The 27,737-nt window shown below is 39.2% G+C and overlaps 1 protein-coding gene across 3 annotated transcripts in view; it reads right to left on the reverse strand.

Moving 5' to 3' along the window:
- Positions 1–765: 765 nt before the first annotated feature.
- Positions 766–27,737, reverse strand: part of ACOT9 (acyl-CoA thioesterase 9) — a 43,167-nt gene continuing 16,195 nt past the window's right edge. The window contains exons 6-15 of one of the 3 annotated variants that reach the window (XM_058291996.2): positions 21,213–21,296; positions 20,721–20,824; positions 15,558–15,631; positions 8,784–8,851; positions 7,800–7,911; positions 7,547–7,637; positions 7,288–7,373; positions 6,574–6,661; positions 6,278–6,428; positions 766–5,828 (exon numbers count right to left, since the gene is read on the reverse strand). In XM_058291996.2, the coding sequence (XP_058147979.1) occupies positions 5,737–5,828; positions 6,278–6,428; positions 6,574–6,661; positions 7,288–7,373; positions 7,547–7,637; positions 7,800–7,911; positions 8,784–8,851; positions 15,558–15,631; positions 20,721–20,824; positions 21,213–21,296 (950 nt within the window). In that variant the 3' untranslated portion in view covers positions 766–5,736. The remainder of the gene's footprint in view (positions 5,829–6,277; positions 6,429–6,573; positions 6,662–7,287; positions 7,374–7,546; positions 7,638–7,799; positions 7,912–8,783; positions 8,852–15,557; positions 15,632–20,720; positions 20,825–21,212; positions 21,297–27,737) is intronic. The other 2 variants (XM_004449823.5, XM_058291997.2) reach the window with 2 other exon arrangements.

Here is a 27,737-nt window from a genome sequence, read left to right on the forward strand (position 1 = left end):
GGGATGAAAAGCTCTATGGCACAGTCGCTTCTGCCTATGGTCTTATAAATGAAATCAGCATGACTTCTCCACTGAAGACCATATCACCTGAGAGTATACTGCCTTACATAAAAAGGCAATTACTTGTGACCAACTGCAAGAAATTAAACACTGATGACAAGTTTTCCTCACACTAAAATCTACTGCATAATTATATTTCAGCACTGACTAGCTAAGATTTGGGTCCAGTGTGTGGCCGAGGTTAGATGGAAGTTAAGAATTTAATCTGCAGCCTTGATTTCATTAACTTTAAACTCTGGCCATTCGTAGAGTTCAGTCAGGTCATCAGAAACAGGACTTGGAAGTTTTCTCACTATTCAAGTACATGCACCGGACTATAACCCAAAGTCCACGAGATGGCGCCTGGCACTTGGCAGTCTGTTTAAATAGACTTACTGTAGTACTGAGGCCTCCTTCAGTCTAAAAGAAGTTCCTCTCAGATGGATTTTTTTTTCCAATTTAGAAAAAACACTGGAAAAAACCTGAACCTGTTTAAAAATCAGAACAATAAATAACTACATAGGGGAGGTAATGTGGCTCAAGCAGTTGAGCACCCACTTCCCACACAAAAGGTTGAGGGTTTGGTCCTGATGCCTCCGAAAAAAACAAAAAAACAATTCAGAGGAGCCAATGTGGCTCAGTGGTTGAGCACCGGCTTCCCACACAGGAAGTCCTAGGTTCAATCCCCAGCCCTGATACCTAAGGGGGAAAGAAAACCCACAAAACTAAGTACAACCCACATGGGCATTTTAATTTGTATCGTGTGCGTTCCTTCCATCCAAGATGGAAAATCAAACTTTTTTTTTAACACAACCAAGAGAGAAGTGCATTTTACATCATGAGCTAGTGCACATGTGCGTGTGTGTATATATATATAACATACATAACAAGTTTCACACAATACTTATTACTGTGCATGATGTGATGAATTCCGATTATTTCCTTTTTTAAAATGTTGGTCATAGTCCATTAAATTTCATGACCCGCTAATGAGTGATGAATGAGTTATGACCCATAGTTTGATACACACACACAGGATATAATAAATGCCTGACATAGCAATACCTTGTAACTTGTGATTTTCAACTTACTTCCATTATGGTTTTAGTCATACTGCCCCCTCTATTAAAAGTGCAGTTTCTGACAAAACCCAAAGTATCTTTACCCTGTCTGTGGTCACTATAATCCCTTCTCTAGGTTATTAATTTCTCCATACCTCTTGGCCGACAGGTTTTCAGAAGGGCCTTGTTTTAGTCTAAGGCTCCATTGTTTTTTAGCATAGGCGTCTTAAGAAGGACTTGATTTTTAATATGATATGCATATAATATGCAATATACTCATAATATTATTGCACTAACCAACAGCTGAATCAGGTGAAGAAAGAATATATGCCTTATTAAAGGAGTCTGGAACCAGAAAGGTGCCCCTCCTCTTAAAAAGGAAGTAGAGGGCGGCAGACTTGGCCCAGTGGATAGGGCATCTGTCTACCACATGGGAGGTCCACGGTTCAAACCCCGGGCCTCCTTGACCCGTGTGGAGCTGGCCCATGCGCAGTGCTGATGCACGCAAGGAGTGCCCTGCAACGCAGGGGTGTCCTCCGCGTAGGGGAGCCCCACGTGCAAGGAGTGCGCCCCGTAAGGAGAGCCATCCAGCGCTAAAGAAAGTGCAGCCTGCCCAGGAATGGTGCTGCACACACGGAGAGCTGACACAGCAAGATGACACAACAAAAAGAAACACAGATTCCCGTGCGGCTGACAACAACAGAAGCGGACAAAGAAGATGCAGCAAATAGACACAGAGAACAGACAACCAGGGTGGGGGCGGGGACAGAAATAAATAAATCTTTAAAAAAAAAAAAGGAAGTAAAACCTGGAGAGATGAATTCTCCCACCCCTCAATCCAATTCCCAGAAAAAAAAAAAGGAAGTAAAACCTGGAGAGATGAATTCTCTCACCCCTCAATCCAATTCCCAGAACTAGCTGGTTGCATAGCTCAGGCTAGACCTCACAGGCCAGCACTGCTTCTACCACATCACACTGCCTGCCTAGAAACCCATACTGGCCCAAAGGACTCCCAAACTCACCTCAGATCCATTCCCTTAGACCAAAATAATCTCATGATACAACAGTTTCACCTAGTAGCAACATGATTAGTCTACAACCCTTATGCCCATTTTTGTACTTGCCAAATCCCTATTTTTAATTCCTCTTTCCTGTTACCTCTTTTAAAATAAATTCAGTATTTATTGCGAAAGATGGGGAAAGAAAATCATTCACAAGTTAATTTGGAGAGTCATTCACAACCATAGCAAAAGTTTTATTCTAAGGGGATATTAAAAACAAATGCCAAAAAATATTTCGGCCATCCTTCTCTTAATGTTAATTGAAATCTGACTGTATTCTGATATGTATATAGAATTAGTAACCCCCTTATCATAATAACTGAAAAAATATATATTAATCATGGCAAAAGACCAAGATTCTAGACCTAGTCTTGGCCCATCCCACACCTTTATATAATTAGAAAGAAGTTGCTTTTACCTTTCTGAGCCTCAGTTTCCTCATCTGCAAGATATGGGTAATAATAGTATTGACCCCAAAGGGTTATTATAAGGATTAAGAAAAAACATTTGAAAAGTCATTAGCACAGTGCCTGACCATAGTAAGACTCCAATATGTTTTAGCTATATATAAAAATTCTTATTTTATGATGATTATATCTTAAAACTGACTTCTTGCCAAGTTTGTGCCATACTTCACTAACATACAAGTTGCCATGAGGTTATATAACCAAATAAAGAATCCCTAATTGCTCCCAAAAGTTTTCATGTTAAAGCATAAAGCATTATTGAATTTTAACTTGAGACTCTTGTCCAGAAACAGAAATAAGTAACAAACTTGTATTATCTGTACCAAAATGGAGACAAATATTTTATAAACTAACTTTTACCATTGTCTTGATATAGTTCCTTTCACCTCCCTCATCTCATCTGCAGAGGGTCATAGTGTTAAAAGATTATTCAGAATTTGTTGTAAAATTAAAAAGATTTTTACAAGTTAACATTTTATAAAATATTGGCAGTGACAGCAAGCAATTATACTGCTGTTAAAAGCAAGACTGCCAACCCTTAAAAGGTAGAAAAGTCAGTCATCTCTAAAATGTCAAATATGGTCTCAAAAAGATTTAAAAAAAAAAAAAGTCAACTCTGCACAAACTCACTGCAGCAGTTTGATATTATTGAAGAATTCCAAAAAAGAAATACTGAATTATGTTTATAAATTGATCTTTTCCTCTGGGAATATTAGATTGTATTCGATTCACAGGTTTACTTAATTAACTAAACCTCTTGTGCCAGTAGGGCCTTGAGTCACCCTTTGGTGGATAGGGACTTACAGATAAAAGGCATGGCAAAGGACAGACTTATGGGTTTTTTTGGTGCTGGAGTTTTGAAGTTGGAGTTTGATGCTGAAGCCTTAAGCTGGAGCCCCAGGAAGAGAGGAGAAGCCTGAACCCTCACAGACATTGGCAGCCATCTTGCTCCAACACATGAAAATAGACTTTGATGAGGGAAGTAACTTATGCTTATGGCCTGGTATCTGTAACCTCCTACCCCAAATATCCTTTATAAAAACCAACCAGGGAAGCGGATGTGGCTCAACTGATAGAGCATCCACCTACCATACAGGAGTTCAAACCCAGGGCCTCCTGCCCCGTGTGGTGAGCTGACCCACATGCAGTGCTGCCGCATGCAAGGAGGGTCATGCCAGGCAGGGGTGTTCTCCGCGTAGGGGATTCCCACGTGTAAGGAGTGCGCCCTGCAAGGAGAGCCGCCCCACGCAAAAAGCGCAGCCCACTCAGGAGTGGCACCGCACACACAGAGAGCTGACACAGCAAGATGACCCAACAAAAAAAAGAGACACAGATTCCTGGAGCCACCGAGAATGCAAGCAAACACAGAAGAACACACGGTGAATGGACACAAGAGCACAGACAACGGGGCAGGGGGAGGGGGAAGGAGAGAGAAATAAATAAAATAAACCCTAAAAAAATAAAGTAAAAATAAAAACCAACCAATTTCTGGTATTTTGCATCAGCAGCCCTTTGGCTGACTAATATACTCACCAAAAAGAAAAGTAAAATGTTGAAATCCCTGGGGCAGGAGGGCAGGGGCAGAGAAGAACTTCAGTTCTTCAGGAATTGAGCTACTGGCTCTATTCAAAGAGGTGAGAGAAAGCAGATCATACCAGAGAGAATGCAGGTGCCAAAGGGAACGTGGAGACAGAGTATCTGGGTTATTGCACGAAACGGAGATCCACAGCATCCCACTGGCACAACCAACACAATGCAAAGCATCCTGGAGTGAAGCTCACTCCTCTAAAGAAGCCAATTGATAAAGACACCATCCTAAGACTTAATGCTGAAGAATACCTAAGCAAAAAAGTAAGAACTTGGCAATAAATTCCTGAAGTAAAATTGGAATCTCTCAGCATGGACTAGTCAATATAAAGCAATGTCCAACTGAGGAACCATGCTAGCTCCTGATACCTTTTTCTTGGCAGTACTGGTTCTGGTTTAGGAAAAGAAAGAGAACACTAAAAATCCAGAACCCTACTATATATCTTCCACAGTTTGCTGCATGTCCTCTTACAGTACTGTATTAAAAATTTTAAACTCTAGTTCTTATAAAATAAATACCTGTATTGGTAGATGGTAGCAGATTTTAGATTAACATTCTGATATCCAAAATTATTTGAATAAACTTAAAAAACTTAATAAGCATTATTTTCAAACTTCAATCTATCTAGAATTCAAAAAAAAGGCAATTGACAAACATGTCACTTTTTGCCTATCAAAATGGTAAAAATGTTTTATGCAGAAAAGGATAAAATTTGGCAAATTTCAGGAAGATTGCCGATAAGTGAATGCGTACCACTGTTCTGGAGGGTTATTTGAAATACATATTAAAAGTCTTCAAAAAATAAATAAATAAATAAAAGTCTTCAATATGTACTCTGTAAGCATAAATCACTATTATTATTGTTACTGTTTTGGGGTTTTACTCAGATATATACTACGCAGCCCCTAACAGAGTGTGCTCAACAGGTGTCTGGTGAATGAAAGAATGAACAAAGGGTCCTTTGTTTCCTCACCAAGAGCATTCCTAAAACACCTCCTAGTGGTACAGTACATCTAAAGCTTCTCACAGATCTTTACAAATGCCTACCTTTTGTTGAATCCCTTCACCCTGATTTTTCATTTACCCTCTGCTAATAACAAAAGCTAGGAAATAGAGAGAGGCAAAACAAAAAGGTATCAAGTAGGGTTGGTGGGATTTTAAACAGTGCAGGGGATTGCAACAAAAGGTTTAAAGAATACTGGTATATTGATAGTTGCAGCATAGGTGTAAAAGAAGAAAAGTTTCCAATTGTATAAAAAGACATTCTTCCCTATCTTCCTTAGCAGATGGGAGGCAACATGGTGGGTTCACAATGAAAACTGTTTTGAAAGTATTTATTGTTTAACAACTCTTTCTCCCCTCTGCCCCACCCAGCCACTCCCTTGTCCTGCTTTTCTTATTCTAAAGTGGAATACATTCTTCTTCTCTATGAAGGATGAGAATAACACTAAAACTGATACACTTGACCAGGCCTTCAGTGAGTACTAGATCACTGCAGAATGCTTCCAAGGGAGGTTTTCCTAGGGTTCCACAAGGTAGTCCTTTCTCACCAAGTTCACCGGTGCACTCATGGAGTTGAAATGTCGCTGTCCATCTAAATACAACATGGACTCTGAAACACAAGAAAGATAACCCTGGAAAATTTTGCAGTACCCTAGAAAACCCTCATGCAAACACAGACTACTTAGGAACACTGGGATAGCAATGAGAATGTAAAACTGGTGACAGGGAAGCACTGTGCAGCCAAGGCATGTGCAGCATCTCAAAAGGAGCAGACCATGATTCTCGCCCCTTTCCTTTGGCTGGACCAGTCTCTGACTACCAATGGCTGCTCACAATTGCACCAGCCCTTCAGACAACAGCCAGATAGGCAGAGCAGCACAGCCACCTGTGGGCCATGAGGCATCTTTGGCCTTCAGAGCTGTGGAACCTCAAAAGCAAAATCTGAAAATATACTTTCATGCTGTCAAGCACTGACATACTTTCTACAACAATTTTAAAGGAGAAAAAATTCTTAGAATGTTCTCCCCTTCACTAGGGACAAGAATAATTTCTGCTTACCTCCATATGTTCTAGGAAAAACCAATGGCACTTCTTTTTCTGACATAAATGTGAAATGAAAAACATTGGTGGTCATATGTTCTTTACTCTGAAGAGAGGCCACTTCACTGTGTACTCTGACTTGAATGTAATTTTCCTGAGTAAAGCAAACCTAAGATTATGGACACTATAGTCAGTCATCACTTTAGGAAGGGAAAAAAAGGCAGTCATAAGAAATAATAGTTTTAGAATACAGAAACTTCCCTTCTAGACCCAAATGACAGAAAATTGTATTTCATCTGTCATCACATACCTACCTGTGAAGAAAGAAACAGTAATGATCCAACTGCAACTGGTTTCTGAAACATGATATCATCCACTGCTACCACAAATGGTCGGGAACCACTATGGGGAAAGGCAGAAATGTGGGGTAAATTGCAAAATTCAGACAATTTCTCTTTTTCCCCTAACAGCTGGTATAAAATAACAATGAACAGGGAAGTGTATATGGCTCAAGTGATAAGGCCTCTGCCTACATATGGGAGGACCTGGGTTTGATCCCTGGGGCCTCCTGGTGAAAAAGAAGAAAAGCGTGCCCATGCAAGTGAGTCACACAGCAAGATGACAACACAACAAAAAGAGAGATGAAGGGGAGAGTAGTCAAGGTGAAATGCAGCAGAGACCAGGAACAGAGATGGCGCAACTGACAGGGAACCTCTCTCCACATCAGAAGTCCCCAGGATCGAATCCCAGGAAATCCTGGAGGAGAAAGACAAGAAGAGAAGACAAAAAAAGAGAAACAGACATAGAAGATCACACAGCAAGTGGACACAGACAGCAAAAACAGCAGGGTGGGGGGAGGGGAAAGAAAAAAATTAAAATGAAGATCAAACCCAGCTGGCATGGGTGTGGCATTTATTCTTTAAAAACACAACATATCTCACACTTTCAGACTGGTCCAAAATGTTTCATTTCAATGGATTGGTATAAACTGCTTCCCAGAAGTTAAGAGTGCCTCAAATATAACTCACCCAAAGCAACAAGCAGTAGCCCATCCAAGTTCATATGCTTTCCTCATAAGGAAACCACCAAAAATCCGATTGAAAATGTTCCGCTTCTATGGGATGTAAAATAAATATTAATAAATACAAACTCACGGCCAATTGCATATACAGAACAAAAGAATTAACAATGCCACAGAATGGAAGTCAGTTTAAAGGTGCATCAAATCTCAGATGAGTATCACAAATGTAAGCTATCCTACTCAGATTTCTCACTAAATTACAATACCTCAGGATGGCAAATTTCCAAGCTCTTTAGTTTTGAATTCTCCATCCACACAGCATTAGGGGGCAAAACTCGACTTCGAAAACTTATAGTCCTGCACAAATGGAGATTTATTAAACCCTGTTAATACCGTGGTTTTGCCAGTTAAAAGTTAAACATTTGAACACAACTTTTGATACATTCAAGCAAACATGGCTCTGGAGAAGGCCAATGTTTAACTGCTTTCCCAATTTGGAATATGACTATCCTAACTTACTTTGGATCCAGTGTGCTAAGAAACATCTCATGGATGGTAGTCCTCTCATTGGCACTGGGAGCCGTTTTCAGTAATGATGTGGAGCTGAAAGCAATCCTTCTCCCCTTGTTCACTGGAACATGGGAGGAGAAGAAGCAGCTGTGGTCAAGAGGGTCACACTGTAGTATTAATAAATGAGTTCCTGACCTAGGGCCCCTTGGACCCTACAAAGGCAGTCCTTCGGGATTTCAAAAAGTCCACTGGAAACTGTGCATATATCCAAGAGAAGGCTACAGAGGTTACATAAAATTTCCAGTTATTCTTTGCTTTTAAACGGAAACTATAGGGAAGCAAATGTGGCTCAAGCGAATGGGCTTCCACCTACCACATGGGAGGTCCCGGGTTGGGTTCCCAGTGCCTCCTGGAGAAGGTGAGCTGGTATGGCAGGCAGACACAGAGAGCTGACACAACAAGAGACACAAAGAGGAAAGACAATGAGACACAACAAACCAGGGAGCTGGGGTGGCTCAGGTGATTGAGCGCCTCTCTTTCACATGCAAGGTCCCAGGTTTGGCTCCCCATGCCTCCTAAAGAGAAGACGAGCAGACAGAGAGAGCAAGCAGCAAAATGGACACAGAGGACAGCGACTGCAAACAATGGGGGGGGGAGGGATAAATAAATAAAATAAATAAATCTTAAAAAAAAAAAAGGAAGAAACTATAGCAACTCAGTGTGGGACTATTTGTTATCACCCTGATCTAGAGCCCTGACTGGCAGTTATTTCATTAAAGATTTCCCATTTCATTAAAAATTATTATACTGCTTGAGCAATAAAATTGCTCAAATACATACGCTATAGAGCAAAAAAATAAGATGTTTTTCATTTCAGTAAATTCTTAGCATGAATAAGACATCTGACTGGTATGGGGAGTTCATAAATCATCTCCTTCGCAGTACTATTAATGTGCTTTTTAAGTGTATTTCATTATAAGCAAATTAACATACATTCTCCTTGTGAAAAGAGTTCTTCTTCCTCTAGGCTTTCAAGGATGAGTGGATTTATAAATGCCGGCCTAAAGAGAAGAAAAGATCAGTTTAAAATGTGCTATTATTACTTAAAATTATTTAACAAAAATTGAAGATCAAAAATTATCCACTAGATTTAAAGTCTTCTGCTATTTGTTTTGGGTAAAGGTTACTGACTGCTCCATACATGAACACTGGAACAATAAGGGGATCCTCCTGGCTATGGGCTTATCTGTACACCAGAAAGTTCACATAGTAAAAAGGATACCACTTCTTGTCAAAATGTTTAACCTAATTATGAGGAACAATCAAATAAAGATTATGGGATAATCTACAAGACAACTGGTCTGGACTCTTTGAAAATGTCAATGTCTTGAAAGACAGAAAATGAAGAGGGACTATTTTAGATTAAAAACTAAAAAGAATGTAATTATCAAAGGCAATACTTGATTCTTAACTGGATCCTGAATCAGGGGGAAAAAAGCTATAATGGATATTTTAAGGCCAACTGCAAAAATATGAATATGGATTATATATTAGATTATATTTATCACTGTTCAGCTCCTTGGATATAATAAAGGCAGTAAGGTGTAGGAGAATTACCTTAATTGTAGGAGATACATGCTGTACTATTTACAGGTGAAGGATCTGAAACTCAACAAATGATTCAGGAAAAAAAGCATGTATATGCATGTATTTATAGAGAGAGCAAGAGAAAAAATGCAAATGTGGTACAACATTAATTGGTGAATTTAGGTGGAAGGTATATGGATATTTATTGTATTATTCTTTCTATTTTTCTGTAAGCATCAAATTTTACAAAATAAAAAACTGGGTGGAAGAAAGTTTACTAGATATAAAGAGGCAATCTTTACTGTCAATAAGAATTAAAAGTATTAAAAGAAAAGTGGTTTCAAGGAAAGCAACTACCACCCTTAAAAGAGGTTTGATAGAAACAACAATGAAAACAAAAGAACTGAAATGACAGACTGGAAAATCCATAAACTTTACATAATGTCCCCCAGTGCTGGACAAGGAACCCAGGCCAGCCACCAGGAGCAGCAGTTCAGGTAGGGTTAGTGGGAGGAGCAGTGGACAGGTATTGTTCTTCAGTCAGATCACAGATTCGCCAAGGTATTTGTCATTCTTAACTTGGTCTCCCACGTCAGCTTTCCATGAAGCAGAAAAGATTTCCCATTGCAGACTCCTAAATCAAGTTTGTGGTACAAATTAAGACTTACCAAAGGCCTCTAGATTCTGTCCTGTACAAATAGCAATCCTGTAACGCTCCCCCCACCACTCCATCCCACACAGAACTACGTGGGCTTTCTCAGTTTGAGTGTCTCACTACCTTTTAAAGTCTTAAGGGCATTAATGTGTTGGCAAGAGAAGAGGAGAGGGAAGAAAGGGTGGTAAGGGAGCAGGTCAAAGACATACCAATCAAAAAGAACGCTAAAGCCCCTCTGAAAGAAGTAGGTAAATCAATGGGAAAATGGCAAGATTTATAAGGATGTGATAGAGACAAATATTTTTATTTAAGGAACATTCCTATTAAAAAATAACATTTTCAATGATTTGTGAAAAAATCCCTTAAGCTTTAAAATGAGTTAACAGATGATCTAAGACAACAAAAGATGCAGAACAATATGCAACCTCAACACTTGCCAAATTGGTGAAGGCAATCCTAATTCTAGAGCTTTACCCAAAAAATTAAATACTGTCACATTACTCATTGGACCATTATTTGGATTAGCAAATAATTGGAAATAATCCAGAAGTTCATCAACAGGAGACTGGTTGAATAAACTATGGTATATTCCTACAAGACAGTACTATGCAGCCTTAAAGAAAAAGACCCCCCATGTAGGTATGGATATGGAATGATTCTGGGTATACCGATAAAAAAAATTTTAAAGGCAGCAAAGTAGAGAACAATGTATATGACACGCTACCTTTTGAGTAGAATGGTGGTTTGATACAAATAAGCACTCATATTTGCTTGAATTTGCCTACGGAAACACTGGAAGTGTAAACCAAAAATGAAAAGTGTTACCTATCAGTGGACATAAGGAATGGGGTAGAGGAGAAACAAATGGAAGCAAGGCTTCCCTAAATATTCTGTTATACTGTTTTTGTGGGTTTTTATTGAGGTATTAGTGATTGAACCCAGGACCTCACACATGGGAAGTAGGTGCTCCATCACTGAGCTACATCCGCTCCCCAATGCGAGTTGGTTTTTGTTTGTTTGTTTTTGTTTTTAGGAGATACCAGAAATTGAACCCAGGACCTTATACATGGGAAGCAGGTGCTCAACCACTTGAGCTACATCTGCTCCCCTCTGTTATAGAGTTTTGACTTTTGAATAATGTAAATGTTTTACATTTTAAAAAGAGAGATTTAAACTTAAAAAGAAAAAAAATCTCTAAAAACTGAAAACAGAAAAAATTCAGAACCATACATAAAGTCAGTAACATAACCAAGCAGAGAAATACTGAAAATGTCTTTGGAATATTATTTTGACTGTACATCTTCAGTGTGATACATTCTAAGGACAAAGATAACTGAATAGAAATCTTAAACTTCATTCAGTAGATTTATTGTTAATAGTAATACTGGTAATTTATTATTATTGTGAAACTATTTTATGCATATTGCAAGATAAAGCAAAAAGCAATTATGTCATTAGGAAGCAAGAATTCAAAGTAAGAGAAAATATAAAGTCAAATAAGCTGGTCTGCATGGTAAATTCAACTTAGCAATGACAGCAGAAGCTCATAACGTTTGTGTTTGCTTTTTAGCATACATCCTAGCTCTCCTCACTGAAAAAGCCTAGAAACAATGACAAGCCAATGTAAAGTCATAGTGCCCATATTTTGGTCTCTAAATACCAGTTCCCACTGAAAGGAATCAGGAATCCTTGAAAAATGGCAGGTTCTAGGTCTAGGGCAGGAAATGTGTAAGATGAGCCTGAGATACTTTTTAGAGAGCAAGGAAGCTACCAAAGTCTGTGGAGGTGTTAAAAGGACACAGGAGCAAAGGCACTCTCACTGCCCAAAGATGGTACACTCTGAACATTAAGAAGGACAATGAGGGAAGTGGATGTGGCTCAAGGAGTTGGGCTCCATCTACCATATAGGAGGTCCAGGGTTCAATATCCAGGGCCTCCTGGTGAAGGCAAGTTGGCCTATGCAGAGTGCTGGCCTGTGCAGAGTGCTGCCCTGTGCAGAGTGCTGCCCTGTGCAGGAATGCTGACCCACCCAGGAGTGCTGCCCACGTGGAGAGCTGGCATAGCAAGATGATGCAACAAAAAGAGACACAGAGGAGAGACAATAAGAGACTCAGCAGATCAGGGAGCTGAGGTGGTGCAAGAGAATGATCGCCTCTCCCCCATTCTGGAAGGCCCCAGGATTGGTTCCTGGAGCCGCCTAATGAGAATATAAGCAGACACAGAAGAACACACAGTGAATGAATACAGAAAGCAGACAATGGAAGGGGGGTAGAAATAAATAAAATAAAGTAAAAAGGACGATGACTACAATTTATTGATGTACATTTAACATATAAAAATCCATGAATTCAGAATGATGCTTTTTTTGGCTTGCTTAAAAAGCCAAAAACAAGAGTGGAAAAACCACATTATTACTAACTAGTTACACCAGCCCCTTCTTCTGAAAATGTATAAATAAAGGGCAAGAATGAAGCGATGATCCTGACCTTCCTTTACAAACAAAATTGCCCTAGTTCATCAGGGAAAGATCTTCACAGGCTCCAGCTAATAAATGTAGAAGGAATGACAGAATTTGAAAATCATTTTATACCCACTAATAAAAATAATTAAAGCAATGGTCAGCAATGGATGTTAAAAGCATTGGAGAAATACTGATGAAGAACTAGCTATTTGCAGGATGACAAAGCATACCCTTTCAGTTATCACTGATGGTAAGAGGAAAAACAAATTCACAATGGAAAGATCAGGCTGTCGCCACTTGAGCCCATAGATCAATCTTAGCATCACTATAAATGGGACAACCTGTGCCTCCTGATATGATGCCTTATGAGATACAACATGAAATACATAGCATCACTACAAAGTACTTTAGTCAAGTATGTTGAACCTGAATCACATCAAGGCTTTAGATTTAACTTTAGTTTACAGAAAATCCTAGGAATAGAGAAAAAAATCAAAAAACACCACAAGGAAGCAATGAGACAAATCCAGAAAGTGGGGCACTGTATAAGACAATCAATAAAACCTTTCAATGAATTAATGCCATGAAACAATAAAGGGGACCGGGAGACACACAATAATTTTAGATTAAAACAAACTTGAGAAGTTATACAACTCTGTTAATATACTAAAGGCCATTGAATATTACACTTTAAATGGGTGGATTGTATGCTTTATGAATTATAGCTCAATAAAGCTGTTACCAAAAAAAGAAACAAGTCAAAAAGTTGATATTATTTTCTCATTAATTTTATTTTTTTTTTGGCTTTGTTTTTGGAGAGGTTTTGTATTACAGAAGGGTCACAACTGTGGCGAGGAAAGATCACTGGTGCGGGGTGTCAGTGATGGAGGGACTTGTGGGTAGGGGTGGACCTGGGGCATGCCTCTAAGGCATATATATGAATATGTGTTTATGGGTGAAGACCCACATAATAACCGAAAGAATATTGAATTCCTATCCTGGGCAGTACTGCTATATTCTGTAATAGAACAGCAAGAATCCCCCAAATACATGGGCAGTGCCTAGCAAAAGAAAACAGACCTTTACACCAGGCCCTTGATACTGATAACTATACTTATGAATCTTTTCTTGTGAAATTGAAACTTAGCGTAGTATTATATATTGCCTAAGAGTTATCTCCTCTTTGTTGCTCAAATGCGGCCTCTCTCTAAGCCAAACTCAGCATATAAATGCACTACCTTCCCCCCAACATGGGACATGGCTCCCAGGGATAGGCCTCCCTGGCACTGAGAGATTATTACCAAGCACCAATTAGTAACACACTTAGAAAAAGACTTCGGCCAAAAGGGGGAAATATTAAATACAAATGAGCTTTTATGGACAAGAGATTTCAAAGTGAGTGAGGAGGTCATTCCAGAGGTTATTCTTATGCATGTCTTAGCAGGATCTCATTGACTGTCACAGTAAACAGTGCCTCAAACAGTGGGGCTTCTGAGGGCTCTAAAGATGTCTAGACACTAAGCAGGGCAGAGAGGCTCAGCAATTTGACACCTTGTCAGCTGGCCTTACTCTGAAATTTATGCTCCCCAGTAACAAAGTTAGACTCATTTATAGTATCCCTACACACAGCTCTTCTGCCCCCTTTTATTTAACCGATAATTAGCACAATACTTTTTAAAATTGTTAAATATATGTCCCAGAGACTTAAATCTTTGGTCTGTGCACATGCTGGTTGAGCCTCGACATAGCAGAATTGCAACATCTACTCTCCAATTCACTGGACTCACCCAGGACAACTAACAAGGAGATGATGATGGCCAATGCCCATCCCAAGGAACAGAGAGTGTCTACAACTGCAAGCAAGACAGTTTCATCCATCTGCCCCATGGGATCTAAGGCCCCTCTCAATTAAAAGCAGAGTGGGCATCACCATTCCAAAATCCTCAAGATTGGGGAATGAACAATGGACTAACGTAGACATTATTATTCTCTTAAAGACTTATTATTATTCTAGCAATGGAAGAACTTGTAACATTGATATAAAGGCAGTGGCCACCAGAGGTTCTGAAGGGAGGGAAAGGGAAGAACAGGTGTAACATGGGTGCATTTTTGGGACGTTGGAATTGTCCTGCAAGACACTGCAATGACAGATACAGGCCATTATACATTTCGTCAAAACCTATAAAATCTTGCAGGGCAGAGTGTAAACTATAATGTAAACTATACTTCATGGTTAGTAGCAATGCTTCAACATGTATTCATCAATTTAAAAATGTACCACACTAATGAAAGATGTTAATGTGGGAAAGTGGGGGAGGGGGAAGGGTAGGGCATATGGGAATCTCCTATATTTGTGATGTAACATGTATGTAATCTAAAGCTTAATTTAAAATAAAAAATAAATATTAAAAAATAAAAATAAAAATAATTAATCATAATAAAATGCAGTATGCATACCCTGTTTGAAATTTGCTTTGAACAAATCATTAAAAAGACAGCTGGGGGGAAAAATTATAGGACTGTACAACACAGTGAACCCTAATGTAAATGATGGAATACAGTGAGTAGTACAATTACAAAAATGTTCTTCTATGAATTGTAACAATTTACCAAACTAACACAGAGTGTTAATAATAAGGTAGTATATGGGAACTCTGTATTTTGTGCATGATTTTTCTGTAAAACTACAACTTCTTCAAATAAATAAATACATAAATAGTGACAGCAAGGAATTGAAAATTATCAAGTCAATCTTCTGGAAATAAAAATGCTGACAATAAAAACTCAAATAAAAAGATATTTGAAGAAACCTGAATATAAACTGACTATTAGAATATATTAAGAACTTACTCATGTTTTCATTAGGGGTAATAATGCTAATGTAGTTATTTAGGAAAATGTCCTTGGCTCTTAATAGATGCCTATACTAAAGTTTTTAGAGGTGAACTGTCATAATGTCTAGGATTTTATTTACGATTTATAAAGAAAATAAAATACTGCTCTCCAGTTCCATGTATCTTTGAAATTTTTAAAAATAAACAATTAGGCAGGAAAAAGCAATTACCCTTTATTTTCAGAATCACGAGCCACCATTACAAACGTTGCGTCCAAAACAGGATGATAGTCATCTCCCTGTAACTAAAGATAAAGCAAAGAAAATGCAGACGTAAGAAATGCATTTACTGGAAAGACCTACAACTCTAACATATGCATGCGTCAAAAGAGTCTGAAATTAGAAGAGACAGAAGTGCATGCATTAACCACCATCTGCTGAGTTGCCTACCCTAAGCCAGGCATAGCACTAGACTCTGAGAATGGCAGGATGACCAAGGAACTTGTGGGCTAGCAGAGAAGAGACCTAAAAGCCCAAACATAGCACCCTGCTGGGTGCTTCTGCATCATAAGCATTTAGCTTCCCTACATTACACAGAATTCTGGCTTTCTTCAAGCATACTTGTCCTCACACTAGCACACATATCCAGGTGAACCTCCTATTGCTTTTTTCACAAACATTGATATTTTTTTTTTTTCTTTTTGCTTTGTGTTTTTTTTTTTTTTTTAATTTTTTAATTTTTTATTGACTTTGTAATAATATTACATTAAAAATATATATGTGAGGTCCCATTCAACCCCCCCACCCCCCCTCTCCCCCCCCCCAACAACACTCGTTCCCATCATCATGACACATCCATTGGATTTGGTAAGTACATCTTTGGGCACCTCTGCACCTCATATACATTGGTTCACATCATGGCCCATACTCTCCTCTATTCCATCATGTAGGCCCTGTGAGGATTTACAATGTCCGGTGATTACCTCTGAAGCACCATCCAGGGCAGCTCCATGTCCCGAAGACGCCTCCACCTCTCATCTCTTCCTGCCTTTCCCCATACCCTTTGTCCATTATGTCCACTTTTCCCAATCCAATGCCACCTCTTCTATGTGGACACTGGATTGGTTGTGTCCATTGCACCTTTATGTCAAGAGGAGGCTCAGATTCATTGATATTTTTAGGGAACTTTCCAGTGGGCTGACTCCCAGAATATGTTTACGCTTCCTCAGCTGAGCACAGGGGCTTCTAAGAAGGGATAAAACTGGTGATAATCCTACAGATTAAACTAAATATTTATAATGCACAAGCCTTTGAGGTTTGAAGGTGTTTCTTTACACCCTAGAAGTCTCTACTTCCAGGAGTCATATCAAAACGCAGTAAAAGAAACTATTATAAACTATTTACAAACTAAGGATATATTCGGTTCCCTCATCAACAGATGATACAAACCCATCCTCATCGTTTGTTTAGGCCCTTATCACCTTATCTTTCCCCTCAACTATGGGGACAATCTCAGCCTCCAATAATCCACCAAGGTCTGACAAATCTTATCATGCCTCTACTCTGCTCAGAACAGAGCAGCTCCTCCTTTCTTCTAGCATTTGGTCTAATCCTCTTAGCACTATATATAAAGCTCTCCACAATAGAGCCCAGGATTCCTCTCCATTCGTTCATCAAACACTCCTCTCATACTTCCATCTTTTGTGCTAGTCACAGCCAATAACTTAGAGGTCCCAGACCTCCTCATGCTGTTGAACACCTCCCCTCCATGCCTTTGACTTTAAATTCCTTCCATCCCTATTCCCTAGGCCAAGTTAACCATTCCCGCCTTTGTTCTGGGAGACAAGGTCCTCTCTTGACAGCATTCTCATGTAAGGGAGGTAGATGCCTCCAGAGCTCTGGAAATGTGTTAAGATGGTTCTGACTGTCACATCTCTTGGGGGGCACAATTGGCAAGGGGTGGTATCTGGGAGCTAAACACCTTACAATGCAGGGGGCAGTCCTGCAAAACAAAGAATTTCCCACATAAAATGCCAACAGTATCCCTGTTTGGAAATACTGCATACTATTTAATATGCTGTAACTTTTCATTTATGTGGCTATTTCCCTACTGTACCATGAGCTCCTTGACAGAAACCATTTTTGTTCACATTGTATCCCTTGCACTTAGCATAAAGACTGGCAGAGAACAGATACCTAGTCAGATGTTTGCTGATGAATGAATGAGGCAATAGGTAATTATTAAGCACTGCTAGAATGCAAACTCCAAGAGAATGGAGTTTGTCTGTTTTATTCACTGTTGTATGCCTAACACAAATTAGGCACTCAATAAATAATTACTAAATGAATATTAAATGAATGGATGCCTGAAAGTGGACTAGGTGACCCAAACCCAAATCCAGCTGGTGAGAGGCACACTGTCTAGTAATGGGGAAAGACCTGTTTACTAGCAGTTCCGCAGGGCAGAGTAGCAGGTGCCAGGAGAGAGGGTCAGAGAAAGGGTACTCTAGGAGTCCTGAGGAAGGAACAGTACTACGAGCTGGGAGGAGCAGAGAAGACTTCCAGCATATCGTGGCCCTGAAGCACAGGTGGACCGTGGATACAGAGACAGAGCACAAGGAATTTCAGGGAAAGGAAAAGGCATAAACAATGATACGCATTCCTTCACTTACTGTTTATAGTTTTATTACAGTGAACACTTACTAAGTGCCATGCTTTGGGAATGCAAAATGAATAACTCCCTACTCTTAGGATCCTCAAAGAGTCCCACACAGAGCAATAAAAAGGATGCTCAAAGTGTCCTGCAGTGAGCAATAAGAAGGTATATGATGATGGGTAGCAGTTGTAGCTCAAGTGGTTGGGCGCCTGCTTCCCATGTATGAAGTCCCAGGTTTGATCTCTGGTACCTCCTAAAAACAAACAAATGTGAAAAACAACTCTCATTGGGAAGTGGATGTAGCTCAGTGGTTGAGCACCTGCTTCTCGTGTACAAGGTCCTGGGTTCAATCTCCAGTACCTCCTAAAAAAAAAGTTATATGATGGTAAGTTGGCAAGATGGAAGGAATATAATTGGAGCTAGGTCATGGAGAACCTTGGATCCCAACTAGTCAAAGGAGTTTAGATTTTAATTCACAGATAATGATCACTGAAGGTTTTTGAGAAGGGGGTAACAACACTCAAGATTGGCTCTGGAAGATTTATATGGTAAAAATGTGTAAAACTAACAGACAGAGAATAGACTAGAGGGAGGCCAACTAATTAAAAGGTAGTTAAAAGTCCCTCACACTAGAGCCAACGGCAGACAGAAAACACAGAGGCCAAGGGTGTGGGAAAGAAAAGATTCTAGTGAGTTGCTGTGGGTGATGAATTTGTAAGACCTGGCAAAAGGCTACACAGGAAAGGGAAAAATTAAAGCTATCACAAAGGTTTGGGGCTAAGAGGAATAGGAGGATGGCAAAGGGGAAACTAGAGGAGGATCAGGATTGGAAAGGAAACTAACACATTCAGTCTGATGACACTGAATTTGAGGCAGCTATTGCACATGTAGGTAGAGAACTATGACAGGCACTCAGGAAGGTAGGTCTAATGGTCAAGCAAACGAAATTTGGGGCCACGTCAATAGTAGTGCTAACAAGTTAACATTACTGCCAACATTTGATTAGTGGTTACTGTATGTCAGGCATTGTACCAAGTGCTTCTTTTCCTTTTTCATTTCACCCTTACCACAACCATATAGTGTGGTACTACTACTACTAGTGTCATGTCAGACTTGAGAAAATAGAGGTTCAAAGAAGGTGAGCAATTTACCCACAGTCATGTGGCTAATACGCAGCAGAGCTGGCACTCAAACCTGGTCTACCTGAGATGAATGGCAGAGTGCTTATCTCCAAGCTGCCTCTCTGCAACAGCAAAGGTCAAAAGCAAATTTAAAACAAATCTTTCAACTTGTCTATCTGACATGGATTTGCATCAGCTCTCTACTCCCAATAATTTCTGCATCTCTATTTTAACCTATTTGTCCAAGATCCAAATTATCAAAATTCCCTAAAAAGCAGGTCCTATGCCAGGAAACTGCCATGCATGGCACTCAGCAGAGGCTAGGAATCAGCCATAAAGATTAAAAAATAATGCAGTCATTTTAATATTCTTTTATCAATTACAACAAAAGTATCACACTAAAACAAAGTGTCTATAAAAGGGGGTATATGGGAATGTTGTGGTTTTTACATGACGTTTCTGTAAACCTACAACTTCTCTAATTAAAATAACAACTTTTTTAAAAAAACATTAGGTTAAGTGAAAGAAAACAAACACAAAGTTGTATGATTCCATTTATATAAAATGTAAATATAAATAAATCTATAGAGACAGAAATAGATTAGCATTATATAGGGCTGGGGAAGGATAGAGTGATTGATAAGTGAGTGCTAAGGGGTATGGAGTTTTTCTTTTTGAAGTAATGAAAATGTTCTAAAATGGATTGTGGTGATGAATGCACAACTCTGATTATACTAAAAGCCAATGATTGTACAATTTGGATGGGCTGTATGGTATGTGAGTTTATCTCAATAAAACTTTTTTTTAATGTAAGCATGAAAAAAATTTATTAAAATATACTTAAATGAGGACAAAAAATAATGTGGATAAATCAAAGCAGCATTCCAGCAACTTTATTATTTTTTTGTTTTAAAAACAGTATTACTATCAGTTATAAAGACAGGAATTGACAATTCAACTGCTTTTATATAGTACTGAATAAAAAACTATTTAACCATTTTAACAAATAATTTTAATTATTACAGAGTAAACTTCAGACTTTTTCCAAAAGGTGAAATGACTCACAATTCCATTACAGAAAAAAAAAATATCTGAATAACAGGCCTACTGAATAACCTGGCATAAAGGAGTAAGGTATTCTTAAATAAGTTTTTCACAATGAAATCTTGGACGTACCCACAATGAATTTGATTTCTGTCCTATTATCATCTTTGGAATCCTTTTTCCTGACAAATATCTTCATTTCTTTATAATAGCTATTCTGAGTCTTGCTCATTCAAGGGGCTGTTGCTAACAGCTGTAATAGTCCATTCCCAATCATGCCTAACGTAACTCTAACTTTTGTGAAATTTTCTTGGGCAAAATCAGAAACAAGCATCTTAAATTTGGGGCTATATATGATTTGAAACTAACAAACACCAATCAAGCAATCTGTTGGTCTTTATGCAGGGGAGTAATATTAATAACCCACCATCTATAGGACATGAACTTCAACTATTTTTCTAGAAGTAATGAGCTATATACCTGCCTAAGCAGAGATAAGGAAATAAGCTTCTCCTTCACTGAGGCAAACTGGTTGTATTGGAACAAGTGGGCAATCCTCAGGGGCATACAGACCTGGAATATTTGCATCTTCACTTCCATGGATGTCTTCCCAACCCAGCTAACATGGCCACTAAGCTTAATGTCCTGTTCTGGACTTATGTTCTTCTTACACATATCTAAAAAACAGAAAATCATTCTGTGTCCAATCCATACCAAAAATTTTCTATACTGATAATTGATAGTTTCTACTGAAACTTTGGCAAATTCACCACATTTTTTTCTTGTCTTCAAAATAAAAATACCTTTTTAACATACAAAGGAAATACTCTTTTATAAAAAAGGTAAACAATGCAATCCAAAAAATATGTAAGCTATAAAATTGGAATCATACAAAACCCTTCCACCCAAAGATAATTATAATAAAGATTGTGGTATATAGCATTCCATGCATTTTCATATACATATATATATAAATCCCCCACAAAGGAAGAATATTTCTTCTAATTTCAGTAACACCTTCTAATTACTAAGAATTCTATAGACACAGGAAATGATATTGCTTACCAATCTTGTCCACCAGGGCTGTAACTATTGATAAAGGAGACATCTTAGATGATGGAATTTTGGTGTGTGTGTAGCAAATAAGAACTGTAGGAAAACAGGACAAGTACCAAATAGAGGGAAAGCAAAATTATTTCTCGACATTTACAACTTACTCCTTGAAATCCATAAAAATTCTCAGATTGTTTTGAAGACCCAACTCCCTACATTCTACCAGTGATCTTATCCTTGGACCAAAGACTTTTATAAATTAAATAGATATAGAGATCCTCTAATCTCACTGCTCCCTTAATTTTTTTTTTTTTTTAGGAAGTACCAATGATTGAACCCAGGACCTCATACATGGGAAGCAGGCACTCAACCACTGAACTACAGACACTCCCTTTTTTTCTCCCCCGCCCCCTTAATTTTAGATGTGAGGAAACCTAAGTCAAACCCTAGGACCATCAAGTAGCTTGTCACCACTCCAGAGACACAGTGTCTAAATCAGAGTAAAAACTCAGCACAAGCCTGATATTTGTCAGCCATACAGGTTCAGAAATGAGAAACAAATCAACAATTCAGCTATTTTCCTATTCTTTCCTAATCATGAAGCAGATATTTTGCTCAGTTATTCCTCCTTGCCTGTAACAGCCTCAGCTCCTACACTACCCTGTGGTTATCTGTATACTTTCCATATTTTAACAAGCATTTATATGTGCCAAGCAAGTTCTATTCACCTTACAAATATCAACATATTTAAAGCTGTGTTATAATTATATGTTTAGCTGTCTCCTTGCTTCCCCCATAATTCATTCAAATGTGTATAAACAACCCTCAGGGCAAGGTCTGTGCTTAATATATATTTGTTAAGTGACAATAAATCCTTCTGTCCATGCATCTGCTAGAGGATACAGTGAGGAAAATGAGGCTAAACACAATAAGTTCAGTTTAAAAGCCTTTGTGGTACCCAGAAATCATGTGGGTCTGATTTATGGCAATAGTAACAGAAATGAAGAGAAAGTATTCAAAATATGAGGAGGAGGTAGAATTGACAAAACTTGAATAAACCCAGGTTTCTAGCATGGATGAATGAGAATAATGGTACCATTCACTGAAAAAAGAGAATACAGGAAGAGAAGAATGGGCAGTTTTCAACATATTATATACAAGAAGCCCATGACACATCCAAACGAAGATGTCCAGTAAGCAAGGGAACAAAGAGGTGTAGAACTCAGAAGAGCAGGGCAGGAAATATAGCTTCACAAGTGTGTAGCATACTGATCACGACTGAAGCACTGGGAGTAGGTGAGTTTACAGAAAATATACAGAGTGAAAAAAGAACAGAAGGATGCTTAATGTACGTAGAATTTTTTTTAGAAGGTACCGGAGATTGAACCCAGGACCTCGTACATGCGAAGCTGGCGTTCAACCACTGAGCTACACTCGTTCCCGTGTACAGAACTTCTAATAAGGTTTATTGTAAAAGTGTGGAAATGAATACAGTTCATGGTAACACATTATAGTGAGTAGAACTAACACTGCTGATTTATAAATATGATTGTGGCTGAAAGGGGTAGTCTGTGGACATAAGTATCAATTAAAAGGAAGCTGTCAAATAATCTAGGGAATGTATAACATATTGATTTTGGTGGTGGATGAAGATTGTGGGTAACAGTATAAATGTAAGAATGTTCTTTTACAAAGTGTTAAAAATAGGGGAAAATTACAACTGATGAAACTTAGAAACGATAATTAGCAGTAATAGTGTAATATTTTTGCAGCAATGGCAAAGAAGGTATTATATCAATTCTAAAGGACAAGAATAGGCAGGTATAATGGAGTATGGGATTTTTCCTTTTGGAGTAACGAAAATGTTCTAAAATTGACTGAGGCGATGACAGTGTGACAGCGTGATAAAAATGAGAGCTATTGAGTGTACACTTTGAATGGCTTGTACAAAGCATGGGACTGTATAACACAGGGAATCCAGTGGTGGAAGATAGATTGTGGTTAACAGAATATGAGAACATCTCTAAGGAACTATATAACAAATATGTAATACTAACACAGTATGTTAATAATCAGGTGGGTTGGGAGAAAATGCACCAAATAGGTGTAACTATAGGGGCTATAGATAGTAGTCATATTTTTTTTAAAGATTTATTTATTTGTTCCCCCCCTCCTCGTTGTTTGCACTTGTCTGCTCTCTGTGTCCATTCCCTGTGTGTTCTTCTGTGTTTGCTCATCTTCTCTTTAGGAGGCTCCGGAACCAAACCTGGACCTCCCATATGGGAGAGAGGCACTGAATTACTTCAGCCACCTCAGCTCCCTGCTTTCTTGTCTCTCCCGTGTTTTCTCTTTGTATCGCTTGTTGTGTCATCTGTTGCATCAGCCCACCACGCCCACTTGCTGTCTTGCACATCTTCTCCAGGAGGCACTGGGAACTGAATCTGGGACCTCCCGTGTGGTAGGCGGGAGCTCAATCACTTGAGCCACATTTACTTCCCTCAGTAGTCATATTTTTTTTGTTTGTTTTTTTGTCAGCCAATGTGGGGTTTTTTTTACATTTTTTAAATTAAAGTTTCTTGATCACAAAGAATGTTACATTAAAAACCATAAAAAACATAAGTAGTTCCGATATACCCCACTCCCCACACCCCGCCCCATTATTTTTGTAAATTATATATTTTTGAAGATACATACATCACAAAAAAAATGTTACATTAAAAAATATAAGAGGTTCCCATATACCCCCACCACCCCACCCCACTCCTCCCAAACTAACAACCTCTTTTATCATTGTGGCACACTCATCGCACTCGGTGAACACATTTTGGAGCACTGCTGCACCACATAGATAATAGGTTACCCTGTAGTTCACACTCTCCCCCAGTGCATTTAGTAGGTTAAGCAGGATATATAAAGGTCCAGCATCCATAGTCATATTTTGATGATGCTCTTTCATAGTTTGTAACAAATGCTTCACAACAACGCAGGGTGCTGATGATAGGGAGATGTAGGGGAGACTTGTATGAGGATATGCATGCATGTTTTGTAAATTTAAAAATTTTACTATATGCTTATTCTTTATGTATGTTCATGTATGAATGATATGCTTAAATTTTATTTTTAAAAAATAGGGAGCAGATGTAGCTCAAGTGGTTGAGTTTCTGCTTCCTATATACGAGATCCCAGTGTCGATCCTTGGTACCTCCTAAAAACAAACACACACAAAAAAACAACTCTCACTGGGGAGATGTAGCTCAGCAGTTAAGCACCTTCTTCCCATATATGAGGTCCTGGATTCAATCCCCGGTACCTCCTTAAAAAAAAAAAGAGAGAGAGAGAGAAAACAAAACCCTTGGGACAACCAACATTTAAAGGATCACTAGAGAAAGAGGAATCTACAATGGACACTAGGAAGGAAGGAGCAACCAGCCAGAGAGGCAAGAGGAAATGTTGCCAAAGTCGAAGGATACATTGAATAATATCAAAAGCTGCAAAGGGGACAGGAAAGCCTTGAAAAGCATCCATTAGGTTGCAATAAGAGGGTCAACAGTGAGCTTGGTAAGAGTTTCAGTGGCATGGAGAGGCAACAATCAGATCACAGTAGATCAAGAAATAGGGTGGCGGACTTGGCTCAGTGGTTAGGGCGTCCGCCTACCACATGGGAGGTCCGCGGTTCAAACCCCGGGCCTCCTTGACCCGTGTGGAGCTGGCCCATGCGCAGTGCTGATGCTCGCAAGGAGTGCCCTGCCACGCACGGGTGTCCCCCGCGTAGGGGAGCCCCATGCCCAAGGAGTGCGCCCCGTAAGGAAAGTCGCCCAGCACGAAAGAAAGTACAGCCTGCCCAGGAATGGTGCTGCACACACGGAGAGCTGACACAACAAGATGACGCAGCAAAAAGAAAACACAGATTCCCATGCCGCTGACAACAGAAGTGGACAAAGAAGACACAGCAGATAGACACAGAGAACAGACAACCGGGGTGGGGGTGGGGGGAAGGGGAGATAAATAAATAAATAAATAAATCTTAAAAAAAAAGAAAAGAAATAGCAGGCAGTCAGGAAGTAGAGGCATTGAGAGCAAATAATTTTTCCAATTCTTTCCAAAAAGTTAGCTATGAAAGGAGAGAGAAAGATACTTTGGGAATGTTATAAGGGAGGAGGTTTTATCTAGTTTTCATTTCAAGACAGAAGAGACTTGCATATGTTCACGAGCTGAGGAAAAAGTAATAAGGCAAGTTCCTTAAACAAATGAACTATAATTGAGTGAGCGGGTGAAAAAGATGGGCCATCAGTAGGAGCTAATGAGGAAAAAAGCAGGACTAGTGGCAGGGGCATTTGTGAATACAGAACACCAAAAGAAACCAAAGTCACTGTATATATAATTTTTAAAATGTTAATAAGAATTTTTAACTAGGTTCTCTCAATCCGGAGGGGAAAAAAGTAGATAAACATGAGCCTAACAATGGACTTTTGTCTACATTTAAAAAGTACTAGATGTAACAGAAGAACAACACTAACATAAACTGTTCATAAGAGGGAAAACTGTGTATGGGGGGTAATATGGGAACTCTATTTTCTGCATGATTTTTCTGTAAACCCACAACTTCTCTAATGTAAAAAGAAAGCTATTAGAGATTTTCATCAAACTCTTAAGCAAGCAAGGTAGCCTCGAGCAGGGTATTGGAACCCAAGAGGAGTGAAGAAGGTGTCTGCATGGGAGAGTAGCCAGGCACAGGGTGTCAGAGTCTGAGAAAGATGAGGCAGATGCCCATGCAGAGGGGCAACAAGAGCAGTGACCCAACATGTCACAGCCTTAGCTCAAGAGAGTGACCCTGCAGTGGGGTACTTGGTGTAGCATGTTAGAGCCCAAGTGAGGTAAGGGGAGCATCCAAGAGGGATTATGGGTGGCAGCAAACCAGTTACACACAGGGGAACTGGTCAAATAAGTAAATATATCAAGGGTAACAGAGCTAGTTGGACAAGGGAATTACAAATATGGAAAGGGGAGAAATGAGAATGAAGCCTATAGTTGAACTGGAATTGCAAATACAAGTGTGAATAGGTATCAGTTTTCATATTTTACACATAGATTTAGAAATAAACATAGATGTACAAGTATTTTTATATACATATATTCTCCACGTCTGTTCACTTGAGAGGGCATGGGAACAGTGACATCCAAGTAGCAATGACTACTCCTAGCACCCAGATCTTGGTTTCTAAATACCATTCCCCATTTAAAAGAACCAGGGGTTCTCAGAAATTTGATTGACTCCAGGACTGGGGCAGAGAGAGTAAAAGATAAGGCCAGAACAGCCTGTTGTGCCAGGAATAAGGAAGTACTCAAAGAATAATGGGGATACCTAAAAAAAAAAAAAAAAAAAAAAAACCACAGAAGCCACCTTCAAGAGACTGGGACAGTCCTGGGACTAATTAAACATCAATATAGATAACCAAATCAATAAAGCAATCAAACCAATCAATAAAATAGGAATCTGAGTCCATACTAATTTTTAAAATAATAAATTGAAAGTTTGGTGAGTATTGGGATATTCACATGGTTTCAAAGTACCTCCCCATAAGATACTTATTACAAAGAGGAAAAGAGAAAAATTACAGTGAAGAAACCTGGCAGGTATCACCCTAATCAAGTAATCAAAGTTAACATCACCAGTAACGGACAAATTGAAATCACGCACCACCTGTCAGGATGCAATAAGAAAACAGCATCTGTAAAATTTCTTGCCAAAGATGCATAACCTAAATCTAATCGTGAGGAAATATCAGAAAAACCCAAATCGAGGGACATTCTACAAAAGAACTTGCCTAATCTTCAAAAGTGTCAAGGTCATGAAAGTCAAAGAAAGATTGAGGAACCATTCCTGACATGACAACTAAATGCAGTATGTGATTCAGAACTGTATCCTTCTGCTATAATAAAAGGCATTATTGGAACCAATGGCAAAAGTTTAATGCAATCTGAGGATTAGACAATGTTAAGGTTCCAATGTTAATTTCCTGATTTTGATGGCTATATTACAGTTATACAAGGGAATGTCCTTGTTTGTAGGAAATACACATTAAAATATTTGTGGGTTCATTCCCCATATGCGTCACCAAAAAGAATACTTCGGGGTGACATGGCATCATGCTAGCAACTTACTCCCACATGATTCCGGGGGGTAGGGGGAATCCTTTCTACTCTATTTGCTACTTTTCCATAAGTTTGAGATTGATTGTAAAAAGTTGTTAGAGGGAAGCGGACTTGGCCCAGTGGTTAGGGTGTCCGTCTACCACATGGGAGGTCCACAGTTCAAACCCCGGGCCTCCTTGACCCATGTGGAGCTGGCCCATGCGCAGTGCTGATGCGCGCAAGGAGTGCTGTGCCACGCAGGGGTGTCCCCGGCATCGGGAAGACCCACGTGCAGGGAGTGCGCCCCATAAGGAGAGCCGCCCAGCGCGAAAGAAAGTGCAGCCTGCCCAGGAATGGCGCCACACACACAGAGAGCTGACACAACAAGATGACGCAACAAAAAAA

The sequence above is a fragment of the Dasypus novemcinctus genome, chromosome X (assembly GCF_030445035.2).
Source record: "Dasypus novemcinctus isolate mDasNov1 chromosome X, mDasNov1.1.hap2, whole genome shotgun sequence".
Classification (NCBI taxonomy): domain Eukaryota; kingdom Metazoa; phylum Chordata; class Mammalia; order Cingulata; family Dasypodidae; genus Dasypus; species Dasypus novemcinctus.